We start from the raw sequence: 22,516 nt of genomic DNA on the forward strand, positions 1-22,516 counted from the left end.
AAGCAGTAATCAAGCATATGAGATTTTTGTATATCTAAAGTGGCCATCTGTAGTGGGCATATACTCTTTATGCCTGCCCAGGCTCCATTCTTTCCTTCTTTCATTTTTTGTAATAACACCTTATCTTTTCTTTGGGGGTGGTTACCCTTCCCTCAATGCCTACAATCTCTTACAATGATCAAACAAGTTATCATACCTTCTTTCTCTGAAAGTTGAACGAAGGATCAGAGCAAGCTTCCTTCATTTTATCCAGGAGCATAAATTTTATGACGAGTGACTCAAGGATGGGAAAAGACTATAGCTGATTCACTTGATGTCAGTACCCTGAAGGAAGCCCATACTTCCTGTTATCCAGGCCTCTAAATTTACCTCGGTCTTCCTCTTGCTGAAACTAGGTGCTCCCAGATTGCTTTTGATTCTTGGAACTTCCCCATAACCTTCCAATAAATTCCATTTCTGCTTGATGGTAATACATTCTTTTTTTGCCTAAACCTGGTGTAGTTTGCTTCCAAGAGAAGAATGCTGGTTTATACCCCCACAAGTGGATGATCTGCTTCCATTTAGCTACTGAAAATATCTAGAAATTTTGTACTAAGTTTGTTGTACTCCTACTAGCCTAGATACAGAAGGTAGCCCTTTACTTTGCTTGCAAGAAGTAGACCTAGGTTTACTTTGCTCTCAGAACTTGCAGACCTCCTCCTCCTTCATTGTCTTTTCCTCTCAATCACCAGTGAAGAACAAGGGCATCTCTACTTGTGACAATCTTCTTTCCTTTTGTTTCTAGCCAAGACACTTGTTCAATGTTTAACACAGAGATTTTCATCTCCTTCATAAAACCACTATGTTCGCCCAAGGTCCTGGAAGAGTAATGAAAGATTTGTAGGTCTCCTAGTTTCCACTTTGCTCCAAAGCTACTCAGAGGCAATAAACATAATTTTCTATGTCCTTGAACTGGGGAAAGGGTTGGAGGTAGAAAAAGAATGAAAAAACACAAAAGAAGAGAAGAAAAGAAATCCATACTTCAAAACATTTTCATAATAAAAATAATGGTACCTTTCAAGACATCTTTATTATCATTCTTTATTTTTTTTGGTATATTTTGCTTTACTTAATATGTTATTCATGAGTAGAGAGTGTACATTTATTACTAGGTGTATGAAGTTGTTTTCTTGGGTCTATAGTGGCTCTTTTTAGTCAGTATAATGCCAGCAATGATTATGCCTGTGTCCAAAGATGAACAATCTTTATGTATTTTCCAAATCATCTGAAAGAGCGCTTGGAAACCACTCTTCCTGTCAGAGGGTTTGAGGCATGGCCTATCCATCTCAAACATTGGCTTTCAGGTCACTGGCAAGGTGTTGTCTTAGTCTTCTTTTTCATGCACACCTTCTGACATCCATCATTCAAACCTTCCTATTTGCATTTATGTGGATAAAGTCCAGATGGGGGGGATATATGGAGGTACAATAAATGACTGTCTTTTATCATGTGCCAGGACTGGAATTTACAATGGTAGACTTTCTTTCCTAAGTGTCCATCTTTGCCACATTCTGCAATAATTCTCAGCAGCTTATACAAATCTTTTCATAGAACCAGTACACAAGGGAGAAAAACAGTTCCTCCTCTAATCTTGATCTCATTCTTACTCTCATTCTTTCTTTTCATGTCATTCTTTTCTTTGACACAGAAACTTGAAGCCTTGCCAAACATAGAGGTGGGAGGGAAAGAGGCAAAGGGGAGGAGAAAGACACCAAAAGGGGAGGAAGCTAGAGAGAAGGAAGAACCAATACTCTTAAAATATTTTGTAAGTATTCAAAAGCAAAATATTAGAATTAATCAACAAAAATAAATAAAGTATCACTTATGCCTCCTCTCCTCATTTTGCATCTGCATCTCCACCACCATCCATCATCTAGTCACTTTGGAAGGAAAGGGTGAGAGGAGGCTTCATCCAGTAAAGGCATTTCTTTTTTTTTTTTTTTTTTGAGATTTGTTTTAATAATCACCTCAGCTTTGATGTCTACATTTCCAAATTGGTTGTCATTCCTTGATGCTGGAGGTGATTTCCCTCATAATCTTTTATCCTTATAACTTTACTCCCCAGAGGCAAAGGACATGCTTTGTGCCTGACTGCATTATGAAACACCTGGGTTTGTCTGACTCATCCCTCCATAGGCTGCACCACCCAGGGCACTATGAAAATGAAGTTGCCCCTGACTGGAGGTCAGCAGTACTCTGCTGGGTTCAGATGAACCTAAACCAACATGGAACCCCAAAGACCAGTTTGTAGAGGGTCATCTGTGAATCTCCTTGAAGTAAGTCTTCAGCCAGATTATTACTTATTTTAGTGTTGGTTTGAGATGCTACTTCATTGAATTTCTAAAAATTTGATGCTTGGGGATAGAGGAATAGACAAAATAGGTGAAGGGGATTAAAGGTACAATCTTCTAGTTATAAAATAATTAAGACATGAGGATGTAATGTACAGCATAGAGAATAAAGTCAATGGTATGCAACAACTTTGATATATAGATTTATTGTGGTCATTTCACTATGTATATGAATATCAAATCACTATGTTGCATACTTGAAACTAATATAATATGATATATCAACTATTCTTCAATAAAAAAAATGAGGTTCAACATAGAGGCATAAGGCCTCCAAATGTAGGACTTCACAGAAGAGGCTGGTATTAGTAGGCTCTCCCTTCTTTTCTCTTTGTAAGAGCTTATTTCTCCTTTGTTGATATTTTAACTCAGGGCCTTGGGAAAAACAGTTCCTAAAAATTACCTCCATTTTATTTTGTAACAGTTTAGTCAATAAGAAAAAGGAAAGTTGAGGGGAATGGAGATGAGATTTAAGGATTGATTAAAATGATATATACATTTTGGGCTTTATGTGGCTCACTGCTCTGCTCATTTTTATACTATAATCCATTTGATTCCCACAGGTTATCCCAAATATTCTTAATCACTTATTCATTCAACAAATATCTATGAAATCAGGCACTTTGCAGATTAAGAGGGAGAGATTTCAACCAGAATGTAAGCTCCATGAGCATAGGACTTTTGTCTGTTTCCTTCACTGCACTCCCTAGTACTCGGAGAACAGTGCCTGGCATGTAGGAGGCACTTAATAAATATTTGTTGGGAATGAATATTAGCGTGTGTGTGGTTTTTTTTTTTTTAAAGAAATTCATTTTGAAGTAAGACTTGTACTAAACATGTTTGGCCTAGAATTGTGAATAGCAGAAGGCTCATCATTCAGAAAAGGACCCCAAAGAAAACTTGAAGCATCCAAGAGTCAGAGAAGGCATGCTCCTTGATGTTCAGAGAGGCCAGCTATTTTATGTTCCAGATTGGTTTTGCCTCAAAGGAGGCATGTGGTGAATTTCATCTTTTCATTTTCAGTCTTGTTAGGAAGGTAAAAAGACTGGTCTATAAAAACAATGATTTTGTTTTATTTGTTAGTTTGGTTCTGTATTCATTTAGTGCTTATCTCTCAGGAACTCCAAGATAATCCCCAGATGGTTGTATTAAACCTGGCAATTCAGCACAGAGGTGTGAGCAGAGCCAGCCCTTGGGATGGGCAGTGAGTACTTTCTGCCCATAGCTCCCCAGGCAGTGACAAGCTGACTCTCACTTCAGTTTCTGCGTTTAAATTTTGTATTTGCTATTCCCCTATTTCTTTATCCTTTTAGGCCAGTGGCAAAGAAAGGGAGAATTGAAGATGGGGTTCTGGGATGTGGGTTGGAGGACTTGGCTGGCACCCTCTCTGTCACTCACTTTCTTACCGTCTACCTTATTCAGGACATTCTTTTTCCTCTTTGCTCCTCCAGCAGCAAAGTCAATGTAGGGAGAAAATGTAGACTTGGTCAAGGGCATTCCCTAGGTAGGAGGATACTATTACCTCCTTTTTGTAGTCTCGGGAATTGAGACTTCAGAGTGACTTTTCCAGGTTACACTGTGTTTGCAGTGGCAAGACCAGAAGTTCTTTCTGAGGCTTGAGCCATTATACTGCTCTATAAAAAAGCACACAACACAGTCTAATACTTTTATGTTGCAGTTGAAATGTTATGGGATTTCATTTTATAAGAACCTTAAGTCCAACACATAAATCCCTCTCTGGTCGCGAGGCTCTGTATTTTGGCTTTTTTTTTTCCTTGCTACTCACTCTGAGTTCATCCAAGGCAAATAAGTCTAAATCAGCCAGTTGGTTAGAAAAGACACTGTGGTGTAGTGGGAAAAGCCTAAGACTGGGAATCAGAATCTTGGTCTGGATGGGACTTCATCGCTAATCAGCTGTATCCAGACTCTGTACTTCATTTTCTTGGTTTCTAAACTAAGGGAATTGCATGAAATGAACTGTAGCAGCACATTCAGCTCTAATGTTCTGTTTGGGCTCCAGACCTTTAGTCCCTTCTTTCTACCTTCTTGAAAAATGGAATATAAAGTGTGGGAAAGAACCCTACCAGCAGTTCTGTTAATGTTAGTTAGTCTGAGCTAAACTGAATCTAAACAACTTCCTCAGTTCACAGAGGAAGGAGCTAAATGAGAACCGAAAAGTCATGTTACTTGCCTACATTGGTCATACAACTAATTAATAGCCGAAACCTGATATTTTTATCAACCAAAAATTTTTTTCTCAGAAAATTTCTTCTCATTACCTTTTTGTGGTGGTGGTGATAATGTGTATAGAAGAAACAGAAGTTTTCACAAAAAAGATGGAACTCCTATTTCTGCTAAGATAGCATTGTCTATTAGGATGTTCCTTATAGGTCTCATTGCCAAAATATTGGTGACTATTGGGACACCTGGGTAGCTCACTTGGTTAAGTGTCTGACTCTTGGTTTCAGCTCAGGTCATGATCTCGGGTTGTGAGATCACGCCTGGTGCCAGGGTCCGTGCTCAGAGTCTGCTTGGGACTCTCTCGCCTTCTCCCTCAGCCCCTCCTCCCATTGACAAGCTCGCTCTCTCTCCCTCTCTCTTTCACAAATAAATAAATCTTTAAAAAAATATTGGTGACTGTTGTGCAGAGGTTTTGTTGGTTGCTTAAAGGTTAAACACAGACCACTAACTCCTGAAGGAATAGACCACCTTCTTCTCTAAGAAGTTAACACCTTAAAAATTTTTTCCTTCTTACTTGACTTTTAAAATCATTTTCTTTATTCAGATAGTAAAAAAGATAAGAAGAACCTGTCTGGAAAAGCAAGAATCAGGAGTTCCAGTCCAGCCTCTGCATGAGTTTTAGGAAATCTGATGGATGAGTAGTGTGAGCTAGTGTGAAAATGACAACCCTGTCCCACACATGGTGGGGTTCTCCTTGACTTCTCTACCTCTTTGATCAGTGTCACTTTTTTTCCAAGTTACTCACACTTCAAACCTTAGTCATCTCTAACCCCTCCCCTTTCTTTGATAATGTTGCAACAGTCACTAAACCCTATGAATTCCTTCTTGGCAGTATGTCTTCTATCAGTTTTCCTTCTTCATTCCTATTAGTTTTCACATATGTCACATAAAGTCATACTTTTAAAAGATTTATTTATTTTAAAAAGAGAGAGAAAGAGCACACATACAAACAGGAAGGGCAGAGAGAGAGAGAGAAAATCTCAAGCAGAATCGGTGCTGAGCATGGAACCCAATGTGAGGCTTGATCTCATATCATGAGATCTGAGCTGAAACCAAGAGTCTGAGGCTCAACCTACTGTGCCACACAGGCACCCCATAAAGTCGTATTTAGTGAGCAGTTAAGAACATAGGTTTCGAATAAGTAGAACTGGGTTTGAGTCCTAGCTCTGCCACTTCCTGCCTGTGTGTCATTGCTTAACCTCCTTGACCCTTAGTTACCTTCCCTGTAAAATGCGGAGCACAAATGTATTGGCCTCAGAGGCTTGTTGTGAGAATTAGCTGACAGAATGTATATACAATACTCATAGAATGCCTAGCACATAATCAGTGTTCAGTACATAATAATAATTGTCACTGCTCAGCTCTCCTAGTTCATTCTACTTTCTGCCCTCAGGTTAATCCTCTTAAAGTCTGACTGATTTTCTCTTCCTCACTCCCAAAGACAGGCCTTATCACAAGGTGATTAAACGCTATCCTTTGCAGTAGGACTGCCTGGGTTATCATATACTAGCTGTGTGATCTTGAGAAGTTTCTCGACTTCTCCCTGCCTCACTTCTCTTATATGTAAAATAGGGATAATCATATCTACCTCCAAGGGTAGATATTATGAGTTATATTATTTAATATTAATAGTTCATATTTCAAAGTAGCTCATACATAGCATGTTAATATTAATTTTTGATAAATAAAAACCTATGCTGACTTATTTATTTCATAAGCAAAATCCATATTCGATTCTTTGGTGTTGCTTTTCCTTTGACCTGGAATACAGGGTGCTTAATGGAAAGAGTACTCGTAGCGTGGGGAGAGTAGCATGTTTCACTTACATGCCAGCTTTGACTTAGTAGTTACCTGGATTACTCACAAAATATTCTGAGGCTTTGTATGATTTTGGTGTGAGAATGGCTAGTTGTACCTCTTATGGGCCCTGAGTGGAGAAGTGGAGATACATCCTTATATTTTGCCACAACAAAGAATTCAGTCATTTATAAAAATCACAATGCTTTCACAATAAAAATAGTTTAGGGTGAAAGATACATTTTCTTAATGCTGATGGCTAAAGAAAAGAATTCTCCAAGGCTCTTCATAAAAAGTGTCTTTTTAATTGTTTTATTTAGTCCTCACAGCTTTCTCTGAAGTAGGTACTGTTATTGTCTTCAATTCCTTTTCACAGATGAGGAAGCAAAGGCACAAGGAGGTCAAGTAATTTACCTGAGATCATCGAATTCATGAATGATAGGTCTGTGATTTGAAACCTGGGCAGCCTAGCTCTGAAAAATATACCCTTGATCATTACACTAAACATGACTATTGTTGTGGGGGTTATTATTTCAGTACAACCAGATTAATTTAAAAATAAGGTAACTCAATACAATTTGAGTAAATGTGATGCAGTACTTTCAGAAAATTAACTCCATAAAGGCCACATTTTTCGGATGTGTGTCTCTCTCTGATGGTTTGGTTTAATACAACAATAAGGTTGAGAATATCCTGAGCAATGGATTCGAACCACTCAGAGCTCTAGGTGGCACAGAGGTTTTACTGGGTTCTGTCAGTGATGTGTGGGAAAGGGGCTCTGAGCCTTCACCTACATTTCAACCAGGGTAGCCTTATTTTATTTATTTAAAAATTGGGGTTCTATATATGATTTACTTTGAAGAAAGCAATCTTTGCCTTTAAAAAGTGAAAAATCACTGATCTAGAGAAATAAATGTATAGCATATTTGGGAGACAATTCTTATTAAATATTATTTCCGGTCAGTGAGCTGCGAATGTTTGGCAGCATCATGTGTAAAATTATTTTTGGAAGGAAACTGGAGTGCAAATGATGTTGCAATTATAGTCAGCTACCCACTTTTTTTTTCAGATACACATTTATTGGTGGTCTGTGGCACAAAGGGCAATGATAAGATTCTTTAACAAAACCTGGAGTGCCCAGATTGGATTCACATAACAGTCACTGAGATGTTCCTGTGTTCTTTGGCTCAATCCTTAATTTTTTTTTTAAGATTTTTTTTTTTATTTGACAGAGAAAGAGAGAGAGAGAGAGATAGCACAAGCAGGGGAAATAGAAGAGGGAGATGGAGTAGCAGGCTCCCCATGGAGCAAGGAGCCAGATGTGGGGCTCTGTCCCAGGGCCTTGGGATCACAACCTGAGCCAAAGGCAGACCCCCAACTGACTGAGCCAACCAGGTGCCCTTATAGTTATTTACATGTTGAAGCTAAATATTGGATCTCCTGGGCAGCCCTGGTGGCTCAGCGGTTTAGCACCGCCTTCAGCCTAGGGTGGGATCCTGGAGACCCAGAATCGAGTCCTGTGTCGGGCTCCCTGCATGGAGCCTGCTTCTCCCTCTGCCTGTGTCTCTGCCTGTGTGTGTGTGTGTGTGTGTGTGTGTCTCATGAATAAATAAATATTGGGTCTCCTTGTAAACACCTAGGTTCCTTGTCTTTACTCTTACTCCAGAGCACATATTTAAGCTATCTTATTCATATGTAATAGAAAAAACATTATATCTGGCCCCAATGGATTTTGTACTATTTTGACTGTTCAATTCTTGAAAAATCTTGCTTTTTAATACTAAGGCATGCCTAGGTTATCTTGAGATTGGAAAAGTTTCCTGTAATCTGTTTGTTTTTTTTAAATCAAATTAAAACATGTGTCAACCTTGATTTGGAATAGAAGAGTGAACTGAAGAGGAGATAAGCAATGATTGGAAGCGTGCTCTTTAGATTTATTCCTAAGAATACAAGGAGAGCTCTAAACACACCGTTTCTCCAAACCAACTTGTCAAAATGCAAGTCATTGGGTCACCCAGGGTCCTGAATTAAGCCTTTAGGTGTATGCCTAACAAGGGAAACAAAAGCAAAAATGAACTATTAGGACTTCATCAAGATAACAAACTTCTGCATGGTGAAGGAAATAATCAACAAAACTAAAAGGCAACATTTAAAATGGGAGAAGATATTTACGAATGTCGTGTCTGATAAATGGTTAGTATCCACAATCTTTAGAGAACTTATCAAACTCAACACACAAAAACCCCCAAATAATCCAGTTTAAAAATGGGCAGAAAACATGAATAGATACTTTTTCCAAAGAAGACATACAGATGGCTGACGGACACATGAAAATATACTCAATATCACTGATCATTGGGGAAATACAAATCAAAAGTATAAGGAGATGTCATCTCACACCTGTCAGAATAGCTAAAATTAACAACACAAGAAACAACAGATGTTGGCCAGGATGCAGAGAAAGGAAACCCTCTTACACTGTTGGTGGGAATGCAAACTGGTGTAGCCACTCTGGAAACCAATATGGAGATTCCTCGAAAAGTTAAAAATAGAACTACTCTATGATCCAGCAATCATACAACTAGGAATTTCCCCAAAGGATACAAAAATACTAGTTGAAAGGGATACATGCACCCAATATCTATGGCAGCATTTATTAACATTAGCCAAATTATGGAAAGAGCCCAAATGTCCATTGAGTGATGAATGGATATAGAATTCGTGGTATAAATGAAATCTTGCCATTTGCAGTGACATGGTTGGATGGTTGGAACTAGAATGTATTATGCTAGGGGAAATAAGTCAGTCAGAGAAAGGGAAACATCATATGATTTTACTCATATATGGAATTTAGGAAACAAAACAGATGAACATAGAGGAAAAAAAGAGAGAGGCAAACCATAAAATAGACTCTTAGCTTTAGAGAACAAACTGAGGGTTGCTAGAAGGGCCGTGGAGGGGGTGGATAGGCCAAATGGGTGATGGACTTTAAGGACAATTGTTGTGATGAGCATGGGGTATTATACATAAGTGATGAATCACTAAATTCCACTCCTGAAACTAATGTTACACACTATGTTAACTAACTGGAATTTAAATAAAAACATGAAACTACAAAAAAAAAAAAAAAGAGTACACCTAAAAAAATATCATGCCTTCAAAAAAGAGGTAAAATTCTATTAGCAACCAGTACAGGAAGCGGGATTGATTGTGGTGTTAATTATTTAAAAATTTGAGTAGCTTGTTTGGTCTTGGGATGTGTCGCATTATTATCCTGTAGTGGATTTTCCTTTCTAATTATGATTGACTTTAGGCGGATGGTATTTATAATGACTTTAATTTGAGAAGCACCCATCAGCTGGGAGTAGGCTGAGTGGATTTGGGAGAATGCCCATAGCAGCAGAAAGCTAGACTAGTATTAACATTCCATGTAGAAAATACGCCAAATAGTAATCCACGGAGGGAATAATTGAGAGTTGATTTCGAAAGCAAAACCCATTACGCTGGTTGATTTGTGATTTTGTTCAGCAGTGGCTCTAATCTCCACGGCATACCTTGTCAATATCTTTATCTCTAAGAGTGAATTAATAAAATACTGCTAGAGCATGAGAAGGGAAATCCTCAATGTTCACACTAGCATTGCCAACAAAGCTCTGGATAACTGCACACTTAATTTAAATGAAGTCAGACTCTACTTCCTGCTGAAACAAGTTTAGCACTTGAAAATATGTAGACTATACATGTCTGCCTTTTTTCATTTAAAGTTATCTTTTAAAAGCAGTCTTGAGAGAAAATCTTATAGGAGATCCTGTGGAAGGCAAAATCCTGACCTGGAACAAGGTTGTACTGAGTGAACATTCAAACGGAGCACCTGCCAGTGGGGTTTTATAAATACATTTGTGTTGGGTTTCTTGCAACAACTTTCGTTCAGAAGGTAGCGAGTTTTGGAGAAGTTGAACAGTAGTCATATGAAGAATTATGCTGGTTTTTTTTTTTTTTTTTCTGTAGTGGTTTTGAGTGTATGATGATGATTCATACCCATGACTTAGCTAAGGAAGTAGAATCTTTAGTTTTTCTGAGCAACACTGCCTCCTTGTGTAAGAGAATCACTTTCCAGTCCATTAGTGGATATAATTTTTGGGGAAAATATTTTCTTTTGCATCAAGTGGCTTAGAAAACCCAAACCAGGTAGGGTGCCTCATTGAAGAAAACCTTCTTGCACCCGTGTTTGATAATTTCCATTGATAAGACCAATTGCCTTTCTTTTTCAGGGACTGTTTGCCCAATTTGACATTATCTGTATTTTTTGCTTTTACCTCTAAATCCTCTCATTACGCCTTCAAAGTGAAAGAAAGATTAGAGAAAGTGGATGAAATACAAAGCAATATATTTTCATTACATCATCTTTGGAAGTTTTTGTGGGAAGATGGAAACCTTTGAATAAATGAAAAATATTTGCTACTCAGAAGCTTCAAATTATACAGGTATTCTAACCACATCAAAAGCCATTGATCCAAAGTAGTAAAGCCCAATGGATTTAAGTAACATATTTTCTCACCTATTTTCTATTCATTCTTGGTTGGGGAGATTGGTGCTATTTGACTTCATGCAATTCATTCAACAAATATCTATACGTATTTGTTAGATACTGGGCACTCTTTCAGATGCTAGGGATACTGCAGGGAACAAAACGAAGGACTATTCTTACTCTCATAGAGCTCATCTTCTAGTGAGGGGACAAATAAGAAAAATACTAAGGTAAAAAATATATTTTTTTAGGTGGTGATTAGTGCTAAGGAGAAAAAGTAAAACCAGAAAGGGGTCGGGAATGTCCAGAGTGAGACTAATAATACAGTGTTAAATAGGGAAGATGTTAGACACTAAGGAGGTGACATTTGAGTGAAGTTGTGGAAAAGCAAAGCAAATCACAAGGATATTTGGGAGAAGAATGTTCCATGCACAGGTAACAGCAAGTGCAAAGGTCCTGAGCAGAGTTTTTCTGTGCCTGGCTTATTTAAGGCTAGCATGGCTGGAGCAGAGTGATCAAGATGCAAGGTCATAGAAGATGAGGCCAGCCAGGATCTTACAGACTATGTAAAGATTTGGGGTTTAGGCTGCCAGAAGGTTTTGAGCAGAGGGGTGAGATATTTTAACTTCTTTTTTAATAGGATTGAATGAAAGCAGATTGGGGTAAGAATAGAGTGGATGGCTAGAAGGCTAGATTTTGGTTTTATAATCATTCCATCTTCTCTGGAATATGCACACCCTCAGAACCCAAGAATTTGTTAGTAATGTAGAGGGTGCTTGTCATGATCAAGGTTTGTCAAGACTAACAAGTTACCGTATAATAGAAAAGTCAAACACTAAGCAGGGAATAATTTTTTAAAAATATTCAACAGTTGCCTCGGCAGAAATCATCGAGGAGATTGTTATTTAAACAAATGAATGATGAGATTTGGGAATAGACATGTAAATATCATTCTAATTAACATTCTGTGTTTGTAGAAACATATCCCATTTCACAAAATTGTAACTTAAGCAGAAAGAAATTTAGGACATTTAGGAGTAGTTCATCTTCTGAAAGAGTAGGCCCTTCTTGACTGTGTTAATCTAGTCTAAAAATTCCAACTAGGGAGATTGTTTGACAAGAAATGGAACAGAAACTTGCTTTCTTTTCTTCTATAAATAGAAACTCAGCCTTCACACCAGCTCTACTTTCCAGCAAAGTCTTTATTTACATTGCAATTGTTTACGTTTTCCTAGAATTACTTTAAAGGCACTGCATTTCCACTCTACTAAATTCAGTTTATTTTTGTAATTAATTATTGGAAAATGTTAACATTATTGCCCCAAAAGCTTGTCCCTGGAAGCAAACTGGTTTCTGTATACTCTGCTAGCAAGGGGCTTAGCACATTTTTAGATTTAGAGATCCCTACACAACCCTTCCACAGAGGATTCATTGATTCTGGATATTAAAGTGTGTGATAATAGTGATGATATTCAGCTAACACCAATGTGGGAATGCCCAAGAACTTACCTCCTGCCCCCTAGAAGACTTTATTGATGGCCTCAAGTAAGAAAAGTCTTCAATGGGGCACCTGGGTGACTCAGTGGTTGCTTTTGGCTCTGGTTGTGATCCTGGCTGGGGTCCTGGGATCAAGTCCCACATTGGGCTCCCCACAGGGAACTTGCTTCTCCCTCTGCCTACGTCTCTGTCTCTCTCTCTGTGTTTCTCATAAGTAAATAAATAAAAACTTTTTTTAAAAAGTCTTCAATTGTCCCATAGCTTAAAATTCATGAATATTTTTCATTATTTGTTCATTCAACATGTATTTATTCAACACTTATTATGTGCAAGCTGCTGTTGAGAGAATACAGATATTCAGAAATCAAAAGAAACTACCTAATAAGTGTCTGAATTACCTTCAATCTATATTTTTCTACTAGCAATAGCTTTACCTCTGTCCTTAGACTTTACTATTCATAAGGTAAAAATGAATCCTGGTTACATAAAATACTACAAAGATAGAATTTACTATATTGACCCTAGATTTGAGAATCACTGTCCTCTCTCTTCCTCAGCTTTAGAATAGACAAGGATCTGGGATCCCTGGGTGGCGCAGTGGTTTGGCGCCTGCCTTTGGCCCAGGGCGCGATCCTGGAGACCCGGGATCGAATCCCACATCGGGCTCCTGGTGCATGGAGCCTGCTTCTCCCTCTGCCTGTGTCTCTGCCTCTCTCTCTCTCTCTGTGACTATCATAAATAAATAAATAAAAAAGGAGAATTATTTAAAAAAAAAAAAAAAAAAAAAGAATAGACAAGGATCTAATGTCTCTTATCCTTCCACTTCCCATCCATGCCCAAAGTTCTTAAACATTTATTTCATCTCATCTAATCATAGTCACTGATTTCCTCTGATTAGCCAACCTTGTTTGTTTGACACAAGCCCAGTATTCAAAGCTTTGAAGAATTTCTGTCAATTCTAGGAGGGATTACCACCTGTGTCCCCTTAATTATGTTTCCCTAGATACCAGAAAAAAATTCAAGCTTTGTGCCTAACCTGTGTTTAGAGCCAGTCTTAGCTAAAGCCTGGAATTTTCCTAGGTGCTCATAGCCTTGTTCTAGACGATTCTCCTTTTCAGCCTCTTTGAGACCCTGTGTCCTAGGCAGTCTGTGCTTCCCCTCAGCATCACCTGATAGGTCCCCTCCCTCCCCAGAGCAATCTGAACATCTCCTAGCTGCCGGTCCTCCTTCAGTCCTCTATCTAGAATCTCATGGGATAGATTTTTTAACAGACCAACCCTTGTGGGTCTCCTCAAACCACAGCAAATCACAGCATTCCACTTTGGGGATAGCTACTCTATAGATTTATGATCATGGCATATTTTTAAACCTAGAAAGAACCTTACAGCGTTTCTATGTTTGTTTGTTTAATTAGCATGATCTTTGCTTAAAAGAAACCTTATTTGGAAATCTAGCTTATAAAACAAGTAAAAGGAGAGCTGTGCTAGACGGAAGGGCAGTCTGTCCCCAGTCTCTGCCAACTTCTCTTTCTCACCCTTCACATCCCCAGAGTAGCCCAGAAACACCACAGGAACAGTCTCCCATAAAGACCTCTGATTTGCCAGAAGGGCTTGCCCAAGAGCTTCATTTTGTACTTCTTCCTGCCTCTTGGAGGCCCAGTCTCTGTTCTGATGAAGTTGGGACTGTTACTTACCTGCCCCCAACTTACTTGGAGGGTGAGGTGCCAGCCACCTCCCTCCCCTGGCCCCCGCGGGCAGTCACAGGCTTAATAAACACTTGACCAGGGTGAGTGTCATGAGGCTAGGTTTGATGGATAAGGGTTCTTGAAACTATTCCAAGAGTCTGAACTCAAGTGCTAAATTTTCCCTCATTACAACATTGCACTCTTAAAAATATTTAGCAAAAATAGAGACTTGTTAAAATGTCCTCCTTTCCAGTGACTCAGGTGGGAAAGCTCTTCCCTGTGAGTTCACAAAGACACATAACATTTCTCATTCTCACTTCAGTTTTTGGCCAGTAAAATCTAGCTGCATTTCCTTTCATATTAATTATCTCTGTCCTCAGAGGAATCTAAGCCAATCGTCATTACTTTAATGGAAGTGGAGGGAGAATTGGCAGGAAGCTGATAGTGGTGACCGGGGTTTGGAAAGGTACATGTTAGAGGAGAGCAAATTGTTTTATTTACGTGGCCCACATGACAATTTAGGATGGATAGAAGATAATCAGGAAGACTTGATGTCAGCAACTTTATTTAGTTTAAGCTCTGATTTAAAAATAAAACCTTATGTTTCATGGTGAGGGAAGAAGAGGGGAGCCAAGAGGGCTCCTTTGTTTTACCTTGCTGGTAATTAGATTTTGCCATCCTATTAGACCACACCCTTCTGGGGAGGTCACAGGGTAGAGGAGAAACACATGAGCTTTCACATCTTCTATTCAATTCTCTCTTTTTTTTGGTCATTAATTTATGCTGTCTCTTCCTTCCTTTTCTCCTTTCTTTTTTTTTTTAAGATTTTTATTTGTTTATTCATGAGAGACACACAGAGGCAGAGACATAGGTACAAGGAAAAGTAGGCTCCTCCCATGCCGGCCTCAATCCTAGGACCCTGGGATCACACCCCGAGCCAAAGGCAGACACACAATCACTGAGCCACCCAGCCATCTCCCTTTTCTCCTTTTCTTAATATTTTTAGGCTCTTAAAATGTGCTTGGTGTTGTTAGTTGCTGGGAACACAATACTGAATTTTACAATATAGTGCTTATGGCCCAGGGGAGATTCGAATTCCATCTTTACCATTTACTCCTGAGCAATCTTGAGCAAATCACTTAATCTCTTTGAGCTTCAGTTTCATCTTTTGTAAAATGGGAGTAACTCCTTACAGTTAAATGGGAATTAAATGAGATAATATATACAGATTACCTCCACAGAGTGCCTGGTACATAGAAGGAGCTTAAAAAAATGGGATCCTATTATAGACTCCCATCTTTATAATCATTATAACCTGATATTTAGGTTTATCTTGTCACATCCTGTGAGGAATTCTCTCAGAGTTTTGGCATCTGGATTCAGTTTCTTTCTGTCTCAGAGAGTGTCATGTACATTCCCCTCCAACAATTCATAGACCAACAATTGCTCTATCCCAGACATCCTGAGTTCTCAAAACCCCTTCCAGATTCCAGCTTCTGTTCCTCAATCTAAGTTTACTCTCTCACTAAATGGGCTTCTCAGTCTCTTTGGGATCTCTGGATCTCATCTTTGTTTTCCAAGCCATCAGCCACACCCCTCCACCCTCCACCCTCCAACCAATCCCTTCTCTCCACACCAGCTTCATTGCCTTTCTGGTTCCTCTGGCACACCACAGCCAGCTGGCCACTGCCACAGTCTCACCAGGACAATACTCTCTTGCCATTCCATTGGCCATGGCAATCCAGAACTCTGGATCAGCCTTATTACTCACTGTTTTTTCTCATGTCCTCGGTGTATGTGTTGCTGCTGGAGAAAAAAACTCTCCACTGTGTTGGTGCTCATCTCCATCATTATATTAGCAGTCTTTCTGTCCCCTTAATACTGCCCAGGGAGTCCTTTATAAATCTTTAGTAGAAGATTTAGTAGGTTTGAGTTTCCTTTTCTCTTTCAGCAACTGCTCTAGCAGTAAAAACCTTTACCTGTCTCCTTAAACCCTCATCTCACTGTGGTCCTCTGGAAATCATCCCCCTCGACCACCATTCAGAAATCATCTGCACTTTCTTTCCTGAGGTCCAACTGTCTCAGAAGAAGATGTGTTCTATTCATTTCCAAGACTCAGTATCCAAGACTCAGTATGTGCTCTTGATCCTTTCCCCTCCCAACGTCCCTTGAAGCTGTCAGAACCACTCATTCTTCTTTCATCTGTCTTTCGCTCTTCAGTGGCTCTTTCTCATTAACCTCCAAGCACATTCACGTCAGCTGGTCTTAGGGCAGTTTCTTCTGCCCCACTCTTTCCTGTGGCCACCATGCTTTCTCTTCTGCTTCACTGCCAAATTTCTCCATTGTGTTGTTCGTCTTCTTTACTTTTATTTTCTCATTTATCACTTAAACTATCACTAAAACTGGGCTTTTGCCTCCATCACTATACTCTTTTGCGGTCACCAGGGACCTCCTAAATAACAAAACCAATGATTTAAGTTCTTAGACTTGGTTTCCCTTTGGTTTTTGACACTGTTGACTTCCCTCTTTTGACATTTTCTCCTCCTTTGGTCAATCTCATAATAACTTCTCTTAGTTATCTTCCCATATCTTTGAGGATTCTGCCTCAGTTTCCACTAATGCTTCCTCTTCTGCCCATTCTTTAACATTGGTGATGTTCCCCAAGTTTCCATGCTCAGCCTTTTTCTCTTCAGTCTCTATATTTCCTCTTTTGATGACCTCACCCACACCAGTGACTTCAACTCTGATGATTTTTAAGTTGATAAATTCATTTCTCAACCCCTCTCTTGAACCCTACTCCCTCTGGTAACGACTGACTGGATAGGTTGCAGGCCCTACAAATTCAGCAGGGTGCGTCCACCCGTCCGTAATCTGACCACTCAATCCCTACCACTTTTCGGCTTCAGTGCTGGGGCTTTTAGTAATTTTCCATGCTGCAAGATGCCAAAACCCTGTGGATTTCTCTTTCTTTCTCCCTCTCCTCTGATACAAGTAACTAGTGATGAGCAAAAATCACTTGTTTATATTATAAGCAATTTCCTGCCCTGGGCCGTTTCAGAAATTCAGATGGCACCCAAACTGCTTAACTTATCAAGGTGAGAAAGGTCTTACTCTCCAGGCTCACCCTGAGTTAAAAGAGATAAAACAAAGAAATAGCCCCAAGCAGAGAGAAATCTGGCACCTGGTCAGAATTTGCCTTAACATGTAGTGGTATGTAGCAGGAAAGAAAATACCCAGTGTTGTTGCAGTAAGTTTCTAATATCCTTGAAATAACAATTTTGCAGGCAAAGTCCTAAGCTATTTCCTAAAGATGTCTAGTCGCCTTTGTTTTGTTTTAAATTGGGAAAACAGAACAAAACAAAACCAACCTGGCTTCTTGGTCAGCAGGGGGAGCACTACTACTTTGCTCTGGGAAGATTTTCACCAAGGCAACAACTCTTTAATATAGACCACATCCTAGCAACAAGGAGGGAAAAAAAACAATGATACGATCGATACATTTGCTCCCTCGTGGTTGCAATTGTTAAAAATAGCGGGGGTTTTTGCCTTTGTAATTCAATAGTGTTTGCTTAAGAAGATGTCATCTGCTGTCTTTTCATCCTCTCCATCTTGCCTTTCGGTCACATTCCAATTAGAGAGAGAGATGTTTATTTAATTCAGGAGACAGGGTGTAAAATGGGTCACAGAGGGTAGTGTTACAGCACCTGGTCAGTGTTTTGGCACCATCTATGTGACACAGAAACAGACACCGATTTGCTCATTTTATTTAAACTGGTCAATACAGTGAGAGCAATCAGTCAAAACCAGGTTTCTGTCTAAAATGACCTTTTGTATAAGTGCACTGATTCAAGGAGATCGCAGTGAGGACATGGTGTCCTTGCCACCCTCAGCTGGAGTGAAGCCTATCAAGTCAGGGTGGCAGCACCATGAAAAGGAAGAGTCAGGAGACTGAGCTCTCATCTGGATCCTGCTCGTGACCATGGACAAAATACTTCACTGGATTCTTGGTAGCTTGATTTCTTCTTTTATTAACCTCACATACTTTTATGAAGAAGATATGATAGAACAGATTTGAAAACATCTTGAAAGATCAGGAAATAGCTACATATTAATTTACACAAAAGATATAATTTGACACATGTCTGTATGTATATATAGACTTAGATGCACATACAGTGCCTATGTACCCCATGTGTACGTAAGTACATACACATATATCTCTGTACATGTGTGTGTTTATGTTTATATGTGTATAGCTAAATAGATCTAGTTATATCTTTGTAAGATATATAGAAAATCTGTATCTATCTCTCCATATATATGCAATGTATACACACAGGAGGTAAACAGGTAAGGACAATTCTTTCTGAAAGTATTACAGTATTTATAATAATTATTCCTCCCACTCACCGAGAATAATAGCTTACAGGCAGAAATAATAAAGAATCCAGGACTCTTGATAATCATTTACTTCCTAAAATTCTTATCTAGTGAGAAGTTTGTATCTCCTATTTCCCATACACATTTTATAAAGAAAGAATTAGAGATGATGCTTTAACTAAAGTTTATAATTCACACGCATCCTTATCTAATAATATACCTGATTAAACACATTGCCAGCTCACTTTTCCTTCATCTTTTTTGTACCCTGAATAGAAGAAGCATGGCATCAAAAAATTTTTGTAAGCATTTTGAGAGAAATAAATAACAAAGGATGTACATGATTATGAATAAAGAGAAATCTAATTCATTATGATAACAAGTGTGCATTTTATTCACCTAGTTTCTAAAATGGCTGGGTTTCTTTTTCAGTAACTCTTTCTCTTTTTCCAAATAACAACAAATATTTTAACATATGACATTAAGATTGTTATTTAAGTGGTGAATTTTAAAGAAACAAATGAGATAGCTTTCGTTTTTACCAATATACTCTTCCATCATAGAATGCAATTTGATCTATGACTGGTTAACTCAGAGGTTAACCTAACCTGTGAGGTTTAGATTTACTCACTACTATTGCCACAAATCCATCTCTAATCCTAAATACTCATTCATCCTAACAATTATTATTGCTGTTCAGATCTGACCAGACAATGAAATGTCATCTGAAGAAGGAAAAACTATCTCCATCAACAAGAGGTAGTTAACTCAAGTCCCTTACCCAACTCTAAGTGTTTTCAGTATTATTTTGGGACAGCTCATTCATAATTATATTTTATATTTCTATAGTACTTAGGAAAGATTGTAGGTTGAAGGATTTTAGGCATTCTAGTTGAACCCTATAGGAAACCTGAAAACATATCAGATAGAAAGCTGAAGTACAATGAAAAATATTCAGGACTGAGAACCAAACATGCAATGTTTGAATCCAACTCTTTCATTTATCACCTTTCAACACTTAGACATGTCCCTTAACATTTTCCAGCCTCCATTTCTTTATGGAATTGGGGAGAGAAATAACCTCTGCCCTTCCCTTCTCCTGCTCGTGTTTTTTTCTCTCAAATAAATAAGATCTTTAATAAAAGTTAAATGATCTATTTATTCATTAATTTAAAATTTGCTTGGCATGCTATTATGCATTATGCACAAAACTGAGATAGGTATAAAAGAATCTCGTCTGAGACTTTCTCTTCTGGATAAGATGTAGCAGACCATGGCAGACCAACAGTCCCAGTACAACAATTAGGATAGCCTGTATAAATGACAAAAATTGTACTTTAAAGGCATCAGGTTGCTATGGAACCTGAGGAATCACTGAGGATTACACACACTAAAATTCCAGAGAGAGAGAACGAATCTTTTCCAAAGTAAGCTGACTCCATCTGATATTTTTTTCCTAGGGCATTTTATGTTTAGAGTTTTGGGTAAAAGGATTGCTTACCCAGAGAACCTCTGCTGGGGCAAAGAAAAACCAGTAAAGTTCTTAACAGTTATAAAAGGATAATGTGATGAATAAGAAGGAGGAGACTGAAACACATGGCTGATTTCCCCCCTAATATAGTTGCTGAATTTCAGTACTACACAGGAGGCTACAGAGCAAGGGTAAAAGCTTCTAAAAGACAGACTTCATTCGAAATGCTTAGGAAACAGAGAACCTCCAGGGAGAACCTTGTTTCAAAATACTTCTAGTCTCTCCTTAAGACATTTACCAGATATTGAAGTTGTTGGGGACAAGTAGGTTGAAGAGCTGGGCTGGGATTTCCGAAGGGCGGTGCTGGATCTCCTGCAATCTATTGTGGCCAAGGAGATAAAGGCCCTTAGGCTCAGAAATCCAAGCCCAGGAGAGCCATGCCCTAGGAACAGGGGCAGGTCAGCGGTAGAGCAAATCTCAGTTAAATTGCAATTCAGACCGAACACATCTCAATTTCTCATGAACTGAAGGAATCAAACCCTTGCTCTCTCTGCCTAATGGAGAAAAGGGGGGAGCCTTCTCTCGTAGAAGGTAACACTTGGACTCTTTATGATAATTTCATGTCTAATGTTTGGCATATGATATAAAATTAATAGACATGTGATGAGCCAATAAAATATGGCTAATAACCAAGGGACAAAGCAGATAATAGAACCAGGTCCACTGATGATCTAAATATTGAAAAAACTGTAAAATAATTCAGAGCATAAAGTGGAAGACAACAAAGGAGCCAGCCATTCCAATACAGAATAATAAATTACTTATTATTGGGCTATGATTTGTGAGGGAGTGACCTCAGTCAAGAGGAAGTATCCTGTTTCTCTCTCATCCTTATGGAGGGTGGTGGTAAGAATAGAAGAAGAGTGGTCTTTGGTTTGCACAACAGAACCGGGACCTCGTGTCCCGGGTAGTGAAGGAGAATAAATCCAGATTACCAAATGCAAACTTCCAAAGAGAAGCCAAGTGGTACAACACAGAAGTTGAGGAATCAAGACCTGAAGTGTGAAGATAAGGATGGAGGCCCTAACCTGATCCAAGATACAAGGAAAGCAGCGCATAGGAGGCAGGCTAGAGGTGACAGGAGAGCTATTGAAGAAGCAGAATCAAGAGGAAGTGGTGATTATTTGGATAAGTGGAGGAAGGAAAAGGAAAATTCTATGATGTCTCCAAAGTTGGGTTACTGGATGAGTGGTTCCCAAATGGGGGAAAAATGGAGGAGGGGCAGGTCTGATAAGCAGGTCTGACTGAGGAGTCTTGAATATAGGACATTTTAAGTGCCATTCTGTTAGAGATGCTCTGTTAGAGCATGTGGTTGGAAATGTGGGAAGAGGTAAACATGATATCAGGTCCTAGAAGGTGAAGGAAGATATGGAATTTAAAAATAAGTATATATGTGTATATATATTTATATATCAATAGACTATATAAGATAAAAATCAATTCTCTCTCGATAGGATATTTAATATAATAACATAGAATATACCATTGTTTTAAGTGGAGGTACTATTAATAGCCAAATGTATAACCCAAACTTGAACGATGACTTTGTTTTATTTTGAAAAGTGATTTTTCCAAAATGCTTTACTTTGACTTCTTAAACAAAATGTTCTGAACATAATTTGACCTTTTCTTGATGATTCACTTTGAACATCAGTCATTGTCCAATGCTATAATACCGCCATGCTCTCAGGAACATTTGAGGTCCTCGGGGCTGTTAGCCCAATACTAAATGGCTCCAGACAACTGTGAATTTAGAGTTGCTCTGTCTCCCCACCCTGTCATTTGTCACTTTGCCACTTTCATCAGTGTGTCCTGAGTCTGCTTTTTGTGTGTTGCCTTCACTTTGCACACGGCCACTGGGTGAGGGCCTGAGAGCAGCTCCAGCCATCCCCAAAGTGCAAGCCCGGACACGGGACAACTTGTTCAGCCCCTCAGGTGCCATCGTGCAGAGCCCTGGCCCAAAGGAACCCGGGCCTTCCTGTGTTGGGGTCCCCATCTGTTCTTCAGGTGGGAGTTGAGGAAGCTGCAAATCTGACTTCTTCAGTCTAGAGACACAAAAGGCAAGCCCTGAGGCCTGATTCGGCCTCCTCGGTAGCCAGGCACTAGCCTTCCTTCTGGAGGCTTAAAGACCTGAGTCAAAAAAAAAAAAAAAAAAAAAAAGACCTGAGTCATCAGCAGGCTCTCATTAAACCCTCATCTGCATATGGTCCTGAGCTCCTGGGCATTGCTGTAGGTGACTCATGAAATCCGACTAGTGTTTTATTTCTGTTTTTGTTTTCCTGTCAATGGGGCCAAATTATTTTGTCCCTGGTAAAAGTGGCTAGATTTTTATAGTTTCCTTTCCTGTTCTCTAGGAACCAGTTCATCCCAGACAGATTACCCTACGGTTAGAAGCTTTGTCTAACACCCCTGGGGGGAGGTATACCTCTTTCTTTGGTGTATCTGCACACATGCGCACACAGAGGCAG

The 22,516-nt window shown here is 39.1% G+C and overlaps 1 protein-coding gene across 1 annotated transcript in view; it reads left to right on the forward strand.

The window, feature by feature from the left end:
- The first annotated feature begins 2,217 nt into the window (after positions 1–2,217).
- Positions 2,218–22,516, forward strand: part of LOC112640984 (uricase) — a 77,519-nt gene continuing 57,220 nt past the window's right edge. Inside the window, exon 1 of the mRNA XM_049111756.1 lies at positions 2,218–2,315. Within this exon, the coding sequence (XP_048967713.1) occupies positions 2,265–2,315 (51 nt within the window). The 5' untranslated portion in view covers positions 2,218–2,264. The remainder of the gene's footprint in view (positions 2,316–22,516) is intronic.

The sequence above is a fragment of the Canis lupus genome, chromosome 6 (assembly GCF_003254725.2).
Source record: "Canis lupus dingo isolate Sandy chromosome 6, ASM325472v2, whole genome shotgun sequence".
NCBI lineage: Eukaryota > Metazoa > Chordata > Mammalia > Carnivora > Canidae > Canis > Canis lupus.